The sequence below is a fragment of the Miscanthus floridulus genome, chromosome 15, assembly GCF_019320115.1.
Source record: "Miscanthus floridulus cultivar M001 chromosome 15, ASM1932011v1, whole genome shotgun sequence".
Taxonomy (NCBI): Eukaryota; Viridiplantae; Streptophyta; class Magnoliopsida; order Poales; family Poaceae; genus Miscanthus; species Miscanthus floridulus.
In genome coordinates this window covers 62,763,691-62,782,121 of record NC_089594.1, presented here as the reverse complement: position 1 = coordinate 62,782,121, position 18,431 = coordinate 62,763,691, and the positions used below count along the sequence as shown (strand labels likewise).

The window sequence follows — 18,431 nt, the reverse complement described above, 5'->3', positions numbered from 1 at the left end:
ATTCTGATATGTAATCTTGAAAGCATTCCCATGCCTTAGGGACTAGATTCATCATGTTGCTATTGAAAACTTGAGATTCTCCCACGTAGAGCATTGGTCTTACCCATGGAAAAGAACTTTGCTAGGAGGGCAATGGAACAGTTATCCCATGTAGTGTTTCTATCTTTTTGGTGTAGAACCATTGCTTTGCCTTCCCCAAGAGTGAGAATGGGAACAGGCGAAGTGTTGGTATTTATTAACGCATACAGATAAATCCGCTCGCACTACGGATACCGTTGTAGCTTTCACCCAGAAGTATTCCAAGTATCATATCCATAGGGAAACGTGTGAGACTAACTATGATCTAACTTAACTAGGGGTATCAACAAGGTTAGGATAAATAAGAGTGTAGAGAGGAAAACTAAGGTTCTCTAATTCTGACTTGGGTAAGCTATGTCTTCTACTATTCAACTAGGGATATTACTTAAGGAAAGACACCAATAGAGGATGCTTTCCATAGTAACCACGTCCTACTTGCCCTACAAACGGGAGGTGGACTACAGAGGATTCAACGAGGCTATAAGAGTCACCCTCACGAGCTACCACCGATCTAGAATGCAGGATGCATCCACAAGTAACCAGAGTCTTAGCACCACACTTACATTATAATTACTACTTTACTCTTCCTGGATAAAGAATAAAGCACTCAAATGAGTTGTGAACCTGATGAATAATATAAACAAGAAGCTTACTTGAATTAGAAGTTCATTATCAGAGAAATCTCAGAGGCAAGCTCAGATAGAACTTGGATCCACCAAGGTACAAGCCATAGAGAGAGCACCGACAGGCCATCATCTCCTCCAAACTCTTCCCTCACTCTCTCACTATTATTTACAAGACTAGATCCAATGGAGGACTAATCTTCTCTTGATAGATAGCTCTGATCCTGACAAGGAGAATATGAATTAGGGTTTCAGGATGGCTCTAGGGAGAGGGTAGGGGCTGCTATATATAGGCTGAGGTGGAGTAGGGGGCAAGGAATCACCACGTCATCGATCTATGTCAACTCCCTCGATCACCGATGGATCAAACCAACTTGAAAGAATGGCATAGATTTAATCCTTAAGGCAGTGGAGAACTGACGGTGCAACATAGGGCTAACATGTAGGTCCAGGGGGTCGGCCGGCCTGGCCCCATCTGTCATGCACCTGCGGTCTTCTTTGTTGTTATTGCTTCTGGTGTCCTCTAAAACCTTCTAGAGTTGTTTTCGTCACGGATAAGCGTGATTAATTCTGACGTTTAGGTCCACTTTGTCGGTTTTCTGGATAAACCCTGCTGCAAACATAGATTCACCAACACTCGTGGAATTTATTAATTTTAACCCCTATGCCTATGTTTGATGATAGAATTAAGTATAAATGCAGGTTATGTTGACGGTTTATAATTGGTGTTCGTAACCGCCAACACGAAGTAATATGGCATCTTGGGTCACTCCTTTGATAGGTGAAAGTGTTGTAGATCTTCAGGAAGTGTTGGAGATGTGCACTCGCATCTTCATGTGCCTTTCCACAAAACTAGCTTGCTTGCACCATGTTGATGATGGCTGGCTTGAGCTCGAATCCATTGTCTCCAACATTGACTGTTGGTCCAGTACGGATGTTGGCTGTAGTTGGAGCAGGGAACTTGCGAAGAGTCTTGTTAGCCATGACTTCAAATTTAGGTGTTAAGCTTTGCCTTATCTGGATGTCTTCCGACTCTAAATCTAAAACTTTCTTGAGTTTAGCCTTAGTTCTCTTAAGTAAGGCTTCTGGATCATCAACGTAGTTTGTCAGAAGGTCAAAATCGGTCATACATTACCCTGCATAAGATACAAAAGTAGACAACACAAGGGTAAGCCTGTTTGAGCAGAGGTCAATGGTTATTTCGATCACATCAATAAGTATAAGTTTATCAATACTTCCTTTGCCTAGCTACCTTCCCCGGTAACGACGCCAGAAATGCTTGTCGGTATTTATTAACTTGTCACTTGTTTTCAGTAGCCACCTATGAGATATGCCTACATCTCCTAGCATTACTTGTACTAGGTTGTTATCCCTAATGATGGTGCTAGAGATGCTTATTGGTTTTACCTAGTATTACTACTAGAATAATACTAAGTAGTTCTTTATTATTTCACGTGACTAGAAAGAATATATATATATATATATATATATGTATATATATATATATGAATGAAAAGGAATCTGCAAGCGCACAAATAATATACCATTGTAGCACTTCACCCGAGAGTATTTCAGGTATCGTTATTTATATTTTTACCACAGGGAAGGTCTAGCATGGACATGTATTGATAACTTATACTATTGATGGAGAAGTAAACCATAACCAATATTCTACTCATAACATGGGTAAGTCATAGGATAAGATATATATGTATATGATAAGTATTGATTAATGATAATGATAAATCATTCAGAGTACTCCTTTCTATGGCACTAGCATGGTCAGGTAGAATATTAGAGGAATAATTCCTAAGTCATTCTTAATTACAAGTCAAAGCTTACATTGATTAGTGAAATTATACCTAGTAGTCATTGCTAAGATCATCTTCATATCTACACATAAGGGATATTACTAAGGAAGATTAATAATAGAGCTTGTCTTCCTTCGTAACCACATCCTACGTGCACCTACATTCGGGGAGTGGACTACAAAGGACTCAATGGGAGTGTCACATCCACGATCTACCACATGACCTAGAATATAGGGTGAATCCGTAGGTAAACAACATATAAGCACCATGCTTACACAATGTCGACCACCCACCCATAGATCCTTAGAGTGAGTGCTATACGAACTTATGCATGAACATGATGATATCCATCTATACTAAGCATATAATCAAAGTAGATGATGAACATTATAATGAAGAACATGAGTAAGATGAATATTAATATTGTCATAACAATTGTAGCAAGCATATAAAAGTAATGGAGTTACAAAAGAGACGGGGGTACAAAGATTATACCAAACCACGCTCTTGACACGATCGGGAATCCAAGCGAAGCCTGCTTGTCTCCCTCTAGACCTAGCCTAACTAGTTATGCCCTAGAATATGGTGGAGCTCTAAGGATGATTAGGGTTTCTGTCTTCTCAAATGACTTCTCAATTTGCAATGCCTGAGGGAGGGGGGTAGGGGCTAGGTATATATAGGCCGGAGCGTCCATCGTGAGCCCTAGGATCAAACTGACTTAAAGGATGGCGTAGATGCAACCTAGGAGACGGTGGAGAACCTGACATTCGAAGGAGGGGATTGACATATGGGCCCAGGGGGCAGGGCGGCATACAGGTGGGGAGCTACTCGGGCTCTGTCTGAGTGTGGAGTCCTCTTGAGTCTTCCAGAGTCTTCTAAGTGTCCGTTTCGCTGCAGATAAGCGCGATTAATTCCGACATATTGGTCCACCTTGACGGTTTTCTAGGATAAACCCTATAGAAAATACAGATTCATCAAAACTCGTGGAATTTGTTAGTTTAAACCCCTAGACCTTCGTTGGTGATTATATTTATGCCCTTATGCATATTATATTAACAGGTTTATAATAGTTGTTAACTACCGTCAATAGTCACCAAGAATAATCCGTCATGGATTAACATGTTTCTTGTAATGTTCCGAATTCCCGGTAAGTGTGGGCCAGAATTCGGACGCTTTGTAATAGTCTCCTTTTGTGACCAAATTATTAATTATGGTTCTACTTAGATCTCATGGTTTAATGTTTAGTTGGCTAATTAAGTGCTAAAGTTTAGACCGTTTTAGCTTAATTTATGGTTTAATGAACTAATGTTCTTTTTTTAAAGTTAGCTAAACAACGCACAACTGATCACCGAGGAAACAACTACATGAAAGAAAACTACCGCCGGTCCGCCACTACAGGATACGAAGAGAGCAGACTGTCCAAAATCCTCCTGCAACAACTCTGAGCGTTTCTGAGAGCAAGTACAATAATTGGCTTATAGCTAAGCTACTCAATATTTTTTTGTTAATGTGGAAGAGAATGAAGAGAGAAGAGAGTTTGGCTTTAATGCAAACAAGAAGCTAGACATGGAAGCATAGGCATTAGTGGATCCCAATAAAGATGTATGTGAGGAGAAATAGAAAAGAGAATGAAAACATATAACAATAAAGAAATTTTAAATACTATGTATTGTATAGGTCTTATAACTTGACTTATGGTCACTTAACTCTATTATTGACCTTATTACTCTTACAGGGCTCCTGCCCAAACAGCAGGCAGGCCACAACCAACTGATACCCTCACAACTAACCAACATAGGTAAGGATTTTTTTTTTTTTTGAGAAACAGACGGAACTGCTAGAGGTCCATTTGGCTTAGCCACAAGCCGACTTATTCAGCTTATTTTTTTAGCCAAAACAGTATTTTTCTTTCACAACAATTTAGCCAAAACAGTGTTTTCAGCCCGTTTGAAACAAAAATTCAGTGAGGGGCCTCTAACACATCGACCGCTCGTTTCCAGATTTTGGTGCCTTCATCGTACTGGTAGCTTCAGACTGGGCCTTCAACTCTCTCTCCAGATGGGCATCGCACAGTCCAACCCATTTTCGCCGCCTACTATCAGCCTATTTGGTTGGTTGGTTCATATCGTTGCTAGTTCGTAAAAAATACTGCTGACTGATTTGTGGGAGAGAAAAATACTATTTCAGCTAAAAATTTACGATCATTTATGACAAGCCACAGCCAAACGAATAGACTGTATCACCGTATTTCTGCTTGATAATAACAATGGGCCAAGTCCCATCTTTCTATAGGCCGTATAGCCCGTGAGTGAAAACAGGCCTCCTCTCCTCTTGAAGCAACACATACTGTATGTACCATCACGATTCACGAGCCAGCTGCCGCCAATGCAAAAAGGGGAAGAAAAAAAAGAATAAAATTGAAGCCAAAATATTTGAACAAAGAGCACATAATCAAAGTGCTAATGCTGCTCTTGGTACCTAGCAAACCATATAAACCCATTTCACGTCCTCGCCGAGTTACTCTAGTAATTTATCTTTGGGATGCATATATTTTTTTTGCAAAAAAAAATATATTAATAAAACACAAAGAGAGCACCGCCTGCAGAAGAAAAGAATAAACTATTTCTGGCACGCGACCGCAGATTAAATTAAATTATTTGTGGGACGCGTCGTTCTGAGGCAGCATCCATCGAGTGTTTACAGCAACTCTGCTGACAAAACAATAAACAGGTCATTTATTCCCTGGATAAAACAAACAAACAGCAAATCCACATGGCGCGCAGAACAATGAAGATGCCGCGTCACAACACACTCACGGCGCCGAAAGAACACGGCACTTATCCCTCACCCACCGGTCCACCGTCCAGCGAATATAAAATCAACCTACCAGGATAGCTCTCAAGAACGCCACCGTCGGCGAATATTATAAAATCTAACGTAGGAGACATTTTTCGTTTGGGTGAATAGCTTTAACATACTGAAAGTATCGTTTTTAGAGAAAAATAATTTAAACTGATTATAAGTAGTACGAGCAGCCGAAACGATAAGACTGAAAATGGTTTCATATTTTCATTTATCTGCTTGTAGCTCAGCAGAATCCACAGAAATCGCAGCGGTTGAGACAGCCATGGCAGATGTTCAAGATATTTTTTCTTCCCTAAAAAAACAGGTAGATGCTTGTGATTTCACAATCTGAGAATGTATGCGCGTCATGGACATGGACTACCTGACGATACCGTCAACAATGCTTCAATCTGTGGTCAAAATGCAACCAGCGGTGCCAATCAGTCAGCTAACAAACACGCGACCGCAACGTGGCTATCACTATCCTCTGATCCCAGCCTGCAAGAACTAGTATTAAACAAAGAAGGAAGACGCCGTACATGTTTAGCGAGTAGGAGTAGTAGAAAACTATAGAGATAGAGATCGTAGATTCAAAACGAGGACGCATGTTCTCAAAACAAGGACGCATGTTCTTTTCCTGGTTCCATGTTGGTGGTGGTAGTGGTGTGCTGGACTGCTGGGGTACTCCATTCCTGCTAGCAATGCAGGTGAGATTGTAACAGAACAGAGAGCAGGGGAGCCAGGAACACACACACGGATCCGCATCTGCTAGATCAGAGTGAGGGCACTCCAGGCAGGTCGGTTTGGTATGCTGCTCTAGATCTGCACGATGAATCCCAGGCTCTCCCGGGTGAGCGAAACCACGGCACTCCATTCCATGGCCGGCCAGCCGGTAAATCAGCAAAGCGGACTCTGAATCTCTCTGTTTCATAACAATCAATACAAAGAACAGGACACTTGCAAGAAACCAAGCAATCAAAGAAATGAAAAGAATAAGAGTATATATGTTGTATTAAGCCGACATAGGGTCGGGGCAGGGCAGGAATCCATCCATCTCCCACCGCTTACTTTACAACAGCACAAAGATCTGACAAACAAATCCATACAACAATGAAATCCATAGCTCTAGTACTTGTAAACAGCAGCAACGGTAGCGGTAGGCGAAAGAACTTATTCTCGGCGGAGCGGAGGAGCGGCGGGCGAAAGGCCGGACCTTTCCCCCAGTCCCGGCGGCGGATCCGGGTCCTCACTCCTCAGCCGCGGCAGCGGGTGATGCGGGAGCATCCGCGGTGGTAGGGGTTGGCCTGGCCGCCGGGGCGGCAGTTGTAGTAGCTGGCGCCGCGGCGGGAGCAGGGCACGTTGTCCCGCCGCAGCGCGCCGTAGCTGATGTACCCGCCGCCGTACAGCGCGCGGCGGTGGGACTCGGCGGAGGAGACCAGGTCCAGGCCTTCCTCCTCGGAGTCCTCGGCGAGGCACTCGGCCACCGTGCCGCGGCACTCCCTCCGGCGGCCCCCGGAGGAGGAGGAGAGGAAGCCCAGGTCCAGGTCCAGGTGGCTCCCGCCGGCGGCCGACGCGGAAGACGCCGCCACGGCCAGCAGCAGCAGAAGCAGCGCCAGCGCGAGCCTAGCCATGGCGCCGGGCGGCGGAGTGTGCAGGCGGCAGCGGCGGCGGCGGGGGATGTGGGGGAAAGCGCGCTGGGGAACGAGGGAGTGGAGCCTGTGCGTGAGCTGTCTTGAGCCCTGCCTGCCCTGTTGTGCTCGTGAGGGGGAGAGAGTCTGTGCGAGGGAGGCGCGGCGCTGAGATAAAGGAGAGAGAAGCGTGTGAGGGTGGCGAACGGAAACGCGGCGGCGAGGGAGCAGGCGGGCAGACGCGGTGCGCGGCGCACAGCGCACAACTGGGCACAGCTGTGCTGCAGCTGCCAAAAGAGGCCACGCCCCACGATGGATGGTGCTAGTCAAAAGGACAGCGACATGTGCGTGGCATGGATGCAGGCAGAGGCAGGCCCGTGGTAATGGCGGTGACCACCGGCGTAACCACAGGGCCCAGGGGGGTGGGGGTGGGGGCGGGGCTGCGCCGGCGCTAATCATCCAGGTGGCCAGCGAGGATGATTTAGGCCCTGTTTAGTTAGCGCGTGTTGAGTTTCAGGGAGTTAGAATTTGAGGCTACGGTAGCATTTTCGTTTTTATTTGGTAATTAATGTTCAATCATAGAGTAATTAGGTTCAAAACGTTCGTCTCGTAATTTCCCACCAAACTGTGTAATTAGTTTTTTTTCGTCTATATTTAATGCTCCATGCACGGGCCGCAAACATTCAATGTGATAGTTACTGTGGCACTTTTTGGGAATTTGGGGTGGAACTAAATAAGGCGAAAAAAAAATTCCTACTACAGTAAAAGAGCATGTTTGGACACATACATGAAGTATAGATGAAAAAAAAACTAATTGCACAGTTCTCGGCAAAATCGCGAGACGAATCTTTTAAGCTTGATTAGTCCATGAAAAGCCTTAAATGCTACAGTAACCCACATGTGCTAATGACTGATTAATTAGATCATTAGATTGGTCTCGTAGTTTCCTGATGGGTTCTGTAATTTGTTTTTTTAGTATCTAAAAACCTCTTCCGACATCCTTCCGACATATCCGATGTGACACCTAAAAATTTTCATCTCCCCAACTAAACGCACCCTTACTGTGTTGGGTGGTTAGGCCCTGATTCTGTTTCTCCCGGACAACAAAACCTAAACATGTGCATGTTCGTGGAGTGGTAGCTCTAGCTTGTGGTCGTGGGTGCACAGACCCAGGCAGGCACCTGCCTTGGTGGCTCTGAGAATTTCGAGCTGGTTGCTTCTTCCAATAATCAAAATTACCCGCTGCTGTGCTGCCTGCCTAAAACAGCTGGGCGATCCATCGGGTCGGATTGGTTTTCCGTATTAGGTTATACTAACAAATATAATATGCCGCAACGGGAGCTCGTTGTATGGTCGCATAGACCACATGTGGCTAGAAGATTTTATTCAACGGTCACGTCATGTCTTTAAATTCACTTTGGAATCAAACTTTGTACTATGTCTTGTATGGTACACGATAGAGTGACAGACTCTCAAAACACTTTGTAATCCAATTCATTTTTGAACGGGACATCAATTTATCAAATTGCACCAAAGTACTCTCTTCCTCCAAAAAAAGAATACACTTCTATATGTATTTGTTGCATTGCAGCTATGAAATCAAATTTATTGCTTATTTAATCCCCTAACAAATTAATTTGTAAAATGTATTGTAGATCTGTTCACGTGACAAATTGATTTGTAAAATTTGCTATAGATCTAATCACTTGGCATGATAGTGGGTTTTTTTAATATATTTTAAATTTTATTTGTTAGTATAATCTTCGGCTTTGGATCCTGCCCTAAGGAAAGAAGCTTCGATGGGTGATCTGAGGAAAGAAATTTGCATTGGATTGGAATTGGGAGCTGCGGCAGTTTTCTTCGAAGCGGTGGAGCGTAAGGTGCTCTTTTTCTACGGGAGATTGAATGACCATTTGGTCTGTTCGTTTGGTGGTTTTAGCCATGATTTATCAGTTATAGTACAGTATTTTTTCATAATAAATTAGTCATACAAACCAACACAAGCGGCTTATTAAACCAACGAACAGACCGATTATTGACCATGCAGTGGTTTTACAGGTGGGCTCCACATACCGCATGAGGATGCGGGTTCGTGAACTCCAGCTTCCCTCCGAGATAGGGATGAAAACGGTACGGATATTTTCCGACCGTATTCGAAACCGAATCCGTTTAGAGGGGTTGAGATCTGTCCGTATCCGAGTCCGGATATCCAACATCCGATACCGTATCCATATCCGAATACTCAAATCGCATATTTATGATGTCGATATCCAATCGTATCCTATCCGACATAGTTGACACTACCCGTATTCGAATCCGAATTCAGACAGAAATATGAAAACAAATGTAATATCGGTGATATCCGTCCTTATCCGGTCCGTTTTCATCACTACTCCGGGATACGTTGTCATATGTTTTTGGATTCTCTCCCTCACATGTTTTTTTTTATTTATTTACAAAGTTTGTTTACTATAAAAGAGAAATGTACACAAGAGATACGTTGTCACGTGCCGCCGCAACGCGGGGTATCATCTATACTAGTACATTGGAGCTCAGCACCGACGGTTCCAGAGGCATTTCTACTAACCCACAGTTAGTGTAAAAGGCCAGTGGAAAACTAAAATACTACATGCGGTTAGTTAAGATGCGTCAGTGTTAACAAATTTTTACTGGCGGTTCCTCTAAGGCAACCGCCAATGACAATATTATTTACACCGGCGGTTGATGTAAACAATTTGTCGGTGTTAAAGTATTTGCACTACGGTTCATTTAAGTCAGCTGACAGTGTAACTGTTTTAGCACAGGCGGTTGACCTAAATCTGTCGCCTTTGGAATAATTTTTCTAGAGGACGGTTTATTAGCAAAACTTCTAGTGAATTGTTTTTAAAAATTCAAAATTTGGCGTCCATATATTTTCTAGCTAGTGAATTGTTTTTATTTCCCTGCCAGTGAATTATTATATACAAATTGAAACGAATCCAAATAGAAATCATAGAAAATTATATTTGCATACATGAAAAAAGTAATATTTGTTGCAGTCTACTATAGTCGTCATCACACGCTAATGTATATATACAACAAAGTTTTTTCTACATCGTAGCTTGCTAGGTTCCATGACGTACTTCTCTAATAATCACCGTGGTTTAGCTCTAGCCTGGCAATATCTACGAGATCTCGGTATTGTGGCTGAGCCAATTCTGAACTCCAGGATCAAAATACTTCACATTAAAGTGAATTATTTCTTTCATGATGAACCGGCTAAAGTCCTCGCAAATGTTCATGAGCTCTCCATTATCGAGGCAGTTATCGATGGGAGAGGACTTGTATACCTGCAAAAAATAATAAGAATTACAACTAACCAATACAGAGAAGGCATCAGTAATGACAAAACTTCACATATGACTATTACTTTCTTTGGGTTGTAGGTGTATCTCCCATTTTGTGTGAGGAACTCGCACACATAGTACCCATAGTGCACCAATCCTAGTGGTTGCTTGTGGCACTATATAAGAATTGGCAATTGGTTACTGCATAGAAGGTTCTAGAGTTTTGGTAAATCTGTATTTTCTGCAGGGTTTAACTAGAAAACCGTCAAGGTATATCTACATGTCATATTTAATTGTGCTTATTCGTCGCGAAATGGATACTAGAATGTTCTAGAAGACACCAGAGGACACCACACCAATGCAAAGAGGCAAAGGCTGCTAGGTGGGGCCGGTTGGGCCCACCTACAAGCCGCCCCGCCCCTGGGCCCACTGTCAGCCTCCGCGTCACAATGTCAGTTCTCCACCGCCTCCTAGGTTGCATCTACGTCGTTCCTTAAGTCAATTTGATCCAAGGGCTCACGTTTGATGCTCTAGGCTATATATACTAGCCCCTGCCACTCCCTAAGTCATCAAGTCATTTGAGAAGACAGAAACCCTAATCATCCTTAGAGCTCCACCATATTCTAGGGCATAGCTAGTTAGGTTAGATCTAGAGGGAGGCAAGCAGGCTTCGCTTGGATTCCTGATCGTGTCAAGAGCGTGGTTTGGTATAATCCTTGCACCCCCTCTCTTTTGTATCTCTATTATTTTTATATGCTTGCTGCAATTGTTATGACAATATTAGTATTCATCTTATTCATGTTCTTTGTTATAATATTCATTGTCTATTTTGATTATATACTTAGTATAGCTAGTTTATCATTATATTTATGCATAAGTTCACAAAGCGCTCGCTCTAAAGTACACAGGGTGAGTGGTCGATATTGTGTAAGCATGGTGCTTATACGTTGTTTACCTGCGGATACACCCTATATTCCGGGCCATGTGGTAGATCGTGGATGTGACACTCCCATTGAGTCCTTTATAGTCCACTCCCCGAATATAGGTATACAAGTAGGATCTAGTTACGAAGGAAGACAAGCTATGTTTTTAATCTTCCTTAGTAATATCTCTTATGTGTAGATATAAAGATGATCTTAGCCATGATTACTAGGTGTAATTGCACTAATCAATGTATGCTTTGACTTGTAATTAAGAATGACTTAGGAATTATTCCTCTAATATTCTACCTGACCATGCTAATGCCATAGAAAGGAGTACTCTGAGTGATTTATCATTATCATTGATCAAGACTTATCATATATATATATATATATATATATATATATATATATATATATATATATATATATATCTTATGACTTACCCCTGCTATGAGTAGAATATTGGTTATGGTTTACTTATCCATTAATAGTGTAAGTTATCAATACATGTCCATGCTAGACCTTCCCTGTGGTAAAATATAAATAACAATACCTAGAATACTCTCGGATGAAGTGCTACAATGGTATAATTATCTGTGCGCTTGCAGATTCCTTTTCATTCATATATCTTTATATTCTTTCTAGTCACATAAGATAATAAAGAACTACTTAGTATCATTCTAGTAGTGATGCTAGGTAGTACCAACAAGCATCTCTGGCACCATCACTATAGATGACAACCTAGTAAAGTAATGTTAGGAGATGTAGGTAATTAATAGGTGACTACTAAAACAAGTGACAAGTTAATAAATACCAACAAGCATTTTTGGCGCCGTTGCCAGGGACTAGATTCAACTCTGTTCTTAGTAACGACGCTAAGGAATGTCAACAAGCATTTCTGGTGCCGTTGCTGAGAAAGGTAGCTAGACAAAGGAAGTATTGATAAACCTATGCTTATTGATGTGATCGAGATAAACCACTAACCTCTGCTCAAACAAGTTTACCCTTGTTGTCTACTTGTGTATCTTATGCAGGGTAATGTATGATTGGTTTTAACCTTCCAACAAACTATGTTGAAGATCCCAAAGCATTAATCAGGAGAACTAGAGCCAAACTCAAGAAAGTCCTAGCTTCAGAATCAGAATACAACTATATAAGGCGAAGCTTAACACCTGAATTTGAAGCCATGGCTGACAAGACTCTTCGTGAATTCTCTGCTGCAACCACTGCCAACACCCATACCGGACCAACAGTCAATGTTGGAGACAATGGATTCAAGCTCAAGGTAGATCTCATCAACATGGTGCAAGCAAGCCAGTTTTGTGGAAAGGCATATGAAGATGCGAGTGCACATCTCCAATACTTCCTGGAGATCTGTATCACTTTCACCATCAAAGGAGTAACCAAGGATGCCATACTACTTCGCCTCTTCCCATTCTCACTCTTGGGGAAGGCAAAGCAGTGGTTCTACGCCAACAAAGATAGAAATACTACATGGGATAACTACTCCACTGCCTTCCTAGCCATGTTCTTTCTCATAGGAAAAACCAATGCTCTGCGTGGGAGAATCTCAAGTTTTTAGCAACAACATGACGAATTTGTCCCTGAGGCATGGGAAGGCTTTCAAGACTACATTGCAGAATGTCCTCATCATGGGATGGAAAATTGACTACTCATGCAGACCTTCTACCATGGGTTAACCAACAGTACCCGTGAGACTATGGATGCTGCTGCCGGAGGTGCATTTCTATCACTCACACTTCTAGCTAGAATAGCTCTTGTAGAGAAGATGGCCTCCAACCAAGGTTGGAATGAAGAACGAGTTCATACCCGCAAGAGGGGTGGAGGTATGCATCAACTCAAGGAGGTAGACATGCTGTCTGCCAAGATAGACCTGCTGATGAAGAAGCTCGAAGACCAGGCTAATGAGAAGAAGGAAGTCATGCACATTCATGATTCCCTCATGGCATGTGAAGAGTGTGGAAACACTAGGCATTCAAGGAACAACTGCCCTGAAATTCATGAGGATGTGAACTTTGTCAACAACAACTACTATCGTCCTCAACAAAATCAAGGATGGAACTAGCAACAGAGGCTGAACTACCAAAGTAACTACATAGGTAACCCTCAAGGTAACAATTATAATAACTTCAATCAACCACCCTTGAGAGAATTAATTGCTAGCCAATCTAGACTCATGAAAAGATTATCTAAGAAGGTAGCTACCAATGATAAAATTCTAGAAAATATAAGTAATTGAATGGATAGCTTTGCTTCTGCCATTAAGAACCAGTATAGCTTTAATAAAATGATAGAATCATAAATAGCTCAGCTGGCGGCTGTTGTTCCTCAATCCGACAAAGGTAAGATTCTGGGGCAACCGAAAGATCTAGAAACTTCAAATCTTGTCAATATTCACAATGTAGCTTACTACTACATGGAGCCATCGATGGGAAGGTGGATAGATTATACCTTGCTAGAAAAGAAGAGCGATCCAGGGAGACATGTGATCCCCATCGCCATTGGACCTCTCATTTTTCAAGAAGCTCTCTGTGACTTCAAAGCAAGTGTCAACATCATGCATAAAGTAATTTATGATAAAATTAATGGAGATACTTTGTTGCACACAAATATGCATTTGTAGCTTGCAGATCAGTCACTCTTCTATCCTAAGGGAGTTCTTGAAGACGCCATTATTCGAGTGGGACAATCATATGTTCCCGTAGACTTTATGGTTTTGGAAACAGGTGGAGATGATAGGGCACCCATCATCTTGGGCTGACCTTTCCTAAGCACCGCAAAGGCCATCATCTACGTGGACAGTGCAAAGATCTACTTCACAATCAAGGACAAGAAAGAGAAGTTTTCTTTCAAGAATCATATCCTACAATCTCTTGGACATCCACAGATGCTTTGGCTTGGAGCCGCCTGATCATTCAGAGTGCCACGCCCTTCTAGGGGCTACGGTCACAGGTCCCGATCTCCTCGAGCCGGCCTTCTGGGACTGTCCCTCTGTAGCCATAGGTCAAGGAGATGGGAGCATGCCAAGGCTTGGAAGGAGGCCCTCATTGGGCCCACTACTCAGTGGCTCCTAACCCAATTCCAGGGAGTTGGTTGGTTTTTGGAGGATGCACCACCCGAGCGCCTGTCGATCGGGGGGTCAGTTTGCTCTGTTTGGAGAGCCGGCGTAGCCCCTGAGGCCATTATGGGGCCTCCTTGCCAGTGGAAGGGGCGACTTCTAGGCATGTCCCATCCGCTGATGCCTTGAGCAGGCGGTTGATGGCGTCTGAGCCATCATGCCTGGTGGAGGAGTTTTGGCGTGTAGCCCCGCGCAATCTCGTCTTGTCTGGGAGATTGGACGTTGGGGCCACGTGGAGCAAATCTGGTGGAGGAGGAGCTATGGCACTTGTTGTGCATGGACCCAAGCCATTGATGATAGCTGGTGGGCCCGGGGGAGCCAAATCCTCCAAGTCCCATGAGGAGGCATGCGCAGAGTGGGTGACGTGTGTGGTGGAAAGCAGAGTGGGGACTTGACTCGTTGTCGGTGGTTCCCTGACTTTGCCTTTACTGCATGACTGCCATTATGCAACCACCTAGAGGCGTGCTGTAGGGATTGAAGGGATGCCTAGTCGGTTCCCCAGGGCCCTTTCTGACCATTAAAGGTTGATCGAAGGTGCTAGGGCCGCTCACAATGCATCGTCTGGGCTATAAAGGGGAGCTCCTAGGGGAGGCGACATCTTCAATACCTTCCTTTGTCCCCCTCTCTTCTTCATCCTTAGATCCATCTTCTTTGGCGGTGATGGTAGTGGCGATGAAGTGCGACGCTTCCCTCTGAGTGAGCTTGGTGATGTCCGCCGAGCGACTGCTTCTTTGAGGGTGGAAGGACTCTAGCGAGTGGAGGGTGAGGTTCAGCGCCAAGGGACACTATCCTTTACTCATGTGCTACCTCCCTCGGCACTTCCCCATCCACGCATGTCGTCGTGCCTCTTCCCTACTGTCTCCTTCTAGAGGGTCGAAGAACACCAGCGATGTAGATCGCTGGGGCTCCCCTCTTTTATCAGCGAAAGAGCACCTTGTCTGCCATGGGGGCCACTGCTCGACATAGAGCTAGGGCCCAGAGAGGGAAAGGACATGGCTATGGCCTAGCTCTTCTCCTCTAACCATTTCTTCGTTGTCGCTGCTACTGCGGAGGCATTCCCAACTTTTGGGTCAGGAGAGTGGCGCTTGGGCTTCCCTATGCTTGTCTTTGAACTACACTGCCTCGATCAAGACCTAGTCCAAGGTTAGGGTTGTGGTGTCAGCGGCTTTGGGGTAGCGGTTCTTGCCACCATATATTGTAATTGGGTCATTCCTAATTGATGAATGAAATTACTTTTGTTTGTAATCCCATTTTGCTCTTGAGTCATGCTTAGAGACTTAATCCCTCATTGGGCTAGGCTGTTATGATGATGGCCTCATTGGCCAAGATCTCCGTGCCTATGTTGCTAACGGGTAAGTCTGTGAGAACCCTAGGTTACGATCGTTTCGTGCCCCGATCATGTCCCCAGAGGGGAGATCCTCGGCTTCTCGACAGAGCCACTCGTATAGTTCCAGAGCCCGTCTATCAGTAGTCGGGGGTGAAAGGATCAAGATGCCCAAGAGGAGGGGTGAATTGGGCTAATTTTAAAATTCTTTGCAATAATTAAACCCTACGGTTAGCCCACTTCATCCTTTGTGCCTAGAAAGTGTTCCTATTGTTCTACCGCACAAAAATTTAGCAACCTATGTTCCAATCCTACTCTAGCATGGCAATTCTATGAATGTAAAGACAAGAATTGAATTGCTCAAAGTAAATACTTAAAGTAAATAGAGAAGGAGAAACGCGGTGATGTTTTGCCAAGGTATCGGAGAGTCACCACTCCCCACTAGTCCTTGTTAGAGCACCTACGCAAGGGTGTAGCTCCCCGTTGATCTGCGCAAGGATTAAGTGCTCTCTACGGGTTGATTCTTTGACACTCCATCGTGGTGAATCACCCACAACCGCTCACAACTCGAGTTGGGTCATCCACAAGCTCTACCGGATGATCACCAAACTCCCAATCACCACCAAGCCGTCTAGGTGATGGCGATCACCAAGAGTAACAAGCATAAACTCTCGCTTGACCACGACATGCCTAATGAGAAGGGTGGATGCACACTTTGCTACTCTTGCTTTCACTAATGAGGCCTCTCTCTTGGATTCTTAAATCTCAATCACCTCACTAGGACCTTGCTCTTCTTGGCACTCTCAAGAGTGTTTCTCAGCTGTTGGAATGAACAAAAGTGATCCCTTGAGTGAATAGAGGAAGTATTTATAACCCCTCATTCAAAATGAACCGTTATGTGCCACTATGGGGTGACCAGATGTGGCAGAACCTCCTAAATTATAGGGCCCACATGCACCTATCATTGTCCAATGACCCCTGATGACTATGCATATGTTCCCGGTAACTTAAGAAGCCTATCGGGTGTCCTCGGGAAACCCGAATCATCCATAATTTCTTTCGAGTAGGATCCATTACAGAGTCATTGCAGTATTATAACAGTTTATTCATTAATTTACATCAGAGTAAAATAGCAGAAGTCTTACATTAACTTAGTTACAAAACAGTTGTTCAAAGCTTACAAACCAAGTACGATTATTATTACAAGCCATAGTAGTGGAATAGCATTAGTAACAAAACACACAATTAAAGTGCCCTGCCCAAGGGCCACACATTTACTTGTCATCTTCGATTTGAACAACCGTCATGCAGCACGGTCTAAAGCAGACCTGCTCATGAGGCTCACCTGCAACAAGGGTTAAAGAACCCTGAGTACAAAAGTACTCAACAAGACTTAACCGACGTAAAAACAAAGAAGACCTAGGAATGTAGGCTCAGGGATTCAAGATAAGGCTTTAGCAAGAATCAAAGTTATTTTGCGTAAAAGCTCTCTAACAAGATTCTTTCTTTCAACATTTAATTCTTCATAAAGATCATATATAAAGCTAACATGATCAATATTGAGATCATGAACTTCATATCAAACTCTTTCTCAACTCTTACTCACGTTCCATTTGTTTACTATGATGATGAACGGTGAGTTGAGTCTCCATAACCGAGGAGCAGCGACGATTCGAACCGATTATAACCCAGCTGAGGATTCCCAACCACACGACAGATGTAGGTCCCTGACCTACATACATCAACCTACCCTCAGATCCTCTAAAACAAGAACAGGTCCATGCCACCTGAGAGCACAGTACGCCACCAATCTAGCCCATTGCCATGTGGGTACACGCTATTCTCGCCATCTCTCCACTCCTAGTGTGCGAGTAGCCATTCTCGTAATAGAATAGCCGAGTTAAGGCTTACCGGAGTATGTGGCCAGTACTACAAAGTCTCACCTCATGCAATTCAACAATGGACGGTTCTTAATCGACACAGGTAGAAATAACCCGCTCACAAGATATCCATGTCTTGCGGCTCTCATACACCGAGTCCGCCTGGTCTAGGTTTATTACTCCACATGATTATATCTCATGATTCATAAATAACCAATCATATCCAAAAATCTATTTATATCTCGCAGGTGACAAGTAATCACCCGACTTTTATCGGTTTAAGCATGGCTAAGCATAATTAGGTATTCTCGAATTAAAGCTGGTAACAAGGTTGATATGGAAAAACAAGGTTGGTAATGCACCAATTAGGTTTCCACTCAACTCCTAATCACTTAATGCAACATTTAAAAACAAAAGCGATATAATTTGTAAAACATAAGGTAGGTTTAAATGCATCCGGGGCTTGCCTTGATTGTTAGAATAGTCAGGTTCCGAAGACGTTCCACAGATATCAAACCCGACCTCAACAGGTGGGTTGACTTCCTCAACAACTTGGTTGACTACCAAGTTCTCACTTTCGTTCACTACACGTAGTAATAATGCCATGTTTAATATGGTGCGAGATATAAAACATGATGCTTGACGATGGATGCAAAAGTTAATAACTTGAATACAACTTTCCTTCACGGTATAGTTATAAACTAACAACTAACTAAACCTTCTCTAGGGTTTACTTAGATTAACACTAATGACCTTAGTGGGGTTATACTAATTAATATTTCTTAATCACAACTTGATCATAAACTCAAACACTTACTTAAAGTACCAATGATCATTTTATGCTAATGACCCAAG

At 43.3% G+C, this 18,431-nt stretch overlaps 1 protein-coding gene and 1 non-coding gene across 2 annotated transcripts; both read right to left on the bottom strand.

The window, feature by feature from the left end:
- Nucleotides 1-6,320: 6,320 nt before the first annotated feature.
- On the bottom strand, nucleotides 6,321-7,263 carry LOC136508505 (rapid alkalinization factor-like). Its single transcript, XM_066503188.1, has one exon. It carries the CDS (start codon nucleotides 6,985-6,987, stop codon nucleotides 6,610-6,612), a length of 378 nt encoding a protein of 125 aa, XP_066359285.1. The 5' UTR covers nucleotides 6,988-7,263; the 3' UTR covers nucleotides 6,321-6,609.
- Nucleotides 7,264-12,783: 5,520 nt separating this feature from the next.
- Nucleotides 12,784-12,892, bottom strand: LOC136509690 (small nucleolar RNA R71). The gene has a single exon (XR_010772440.1). It is a non-coding gene; the product is annotated as a small nucleolar RNA R71 (small nucleolar RNA).
- Between the last annotated feature and the right edge of the window lie 5,539 nt (nucleotides 12,893-18,431).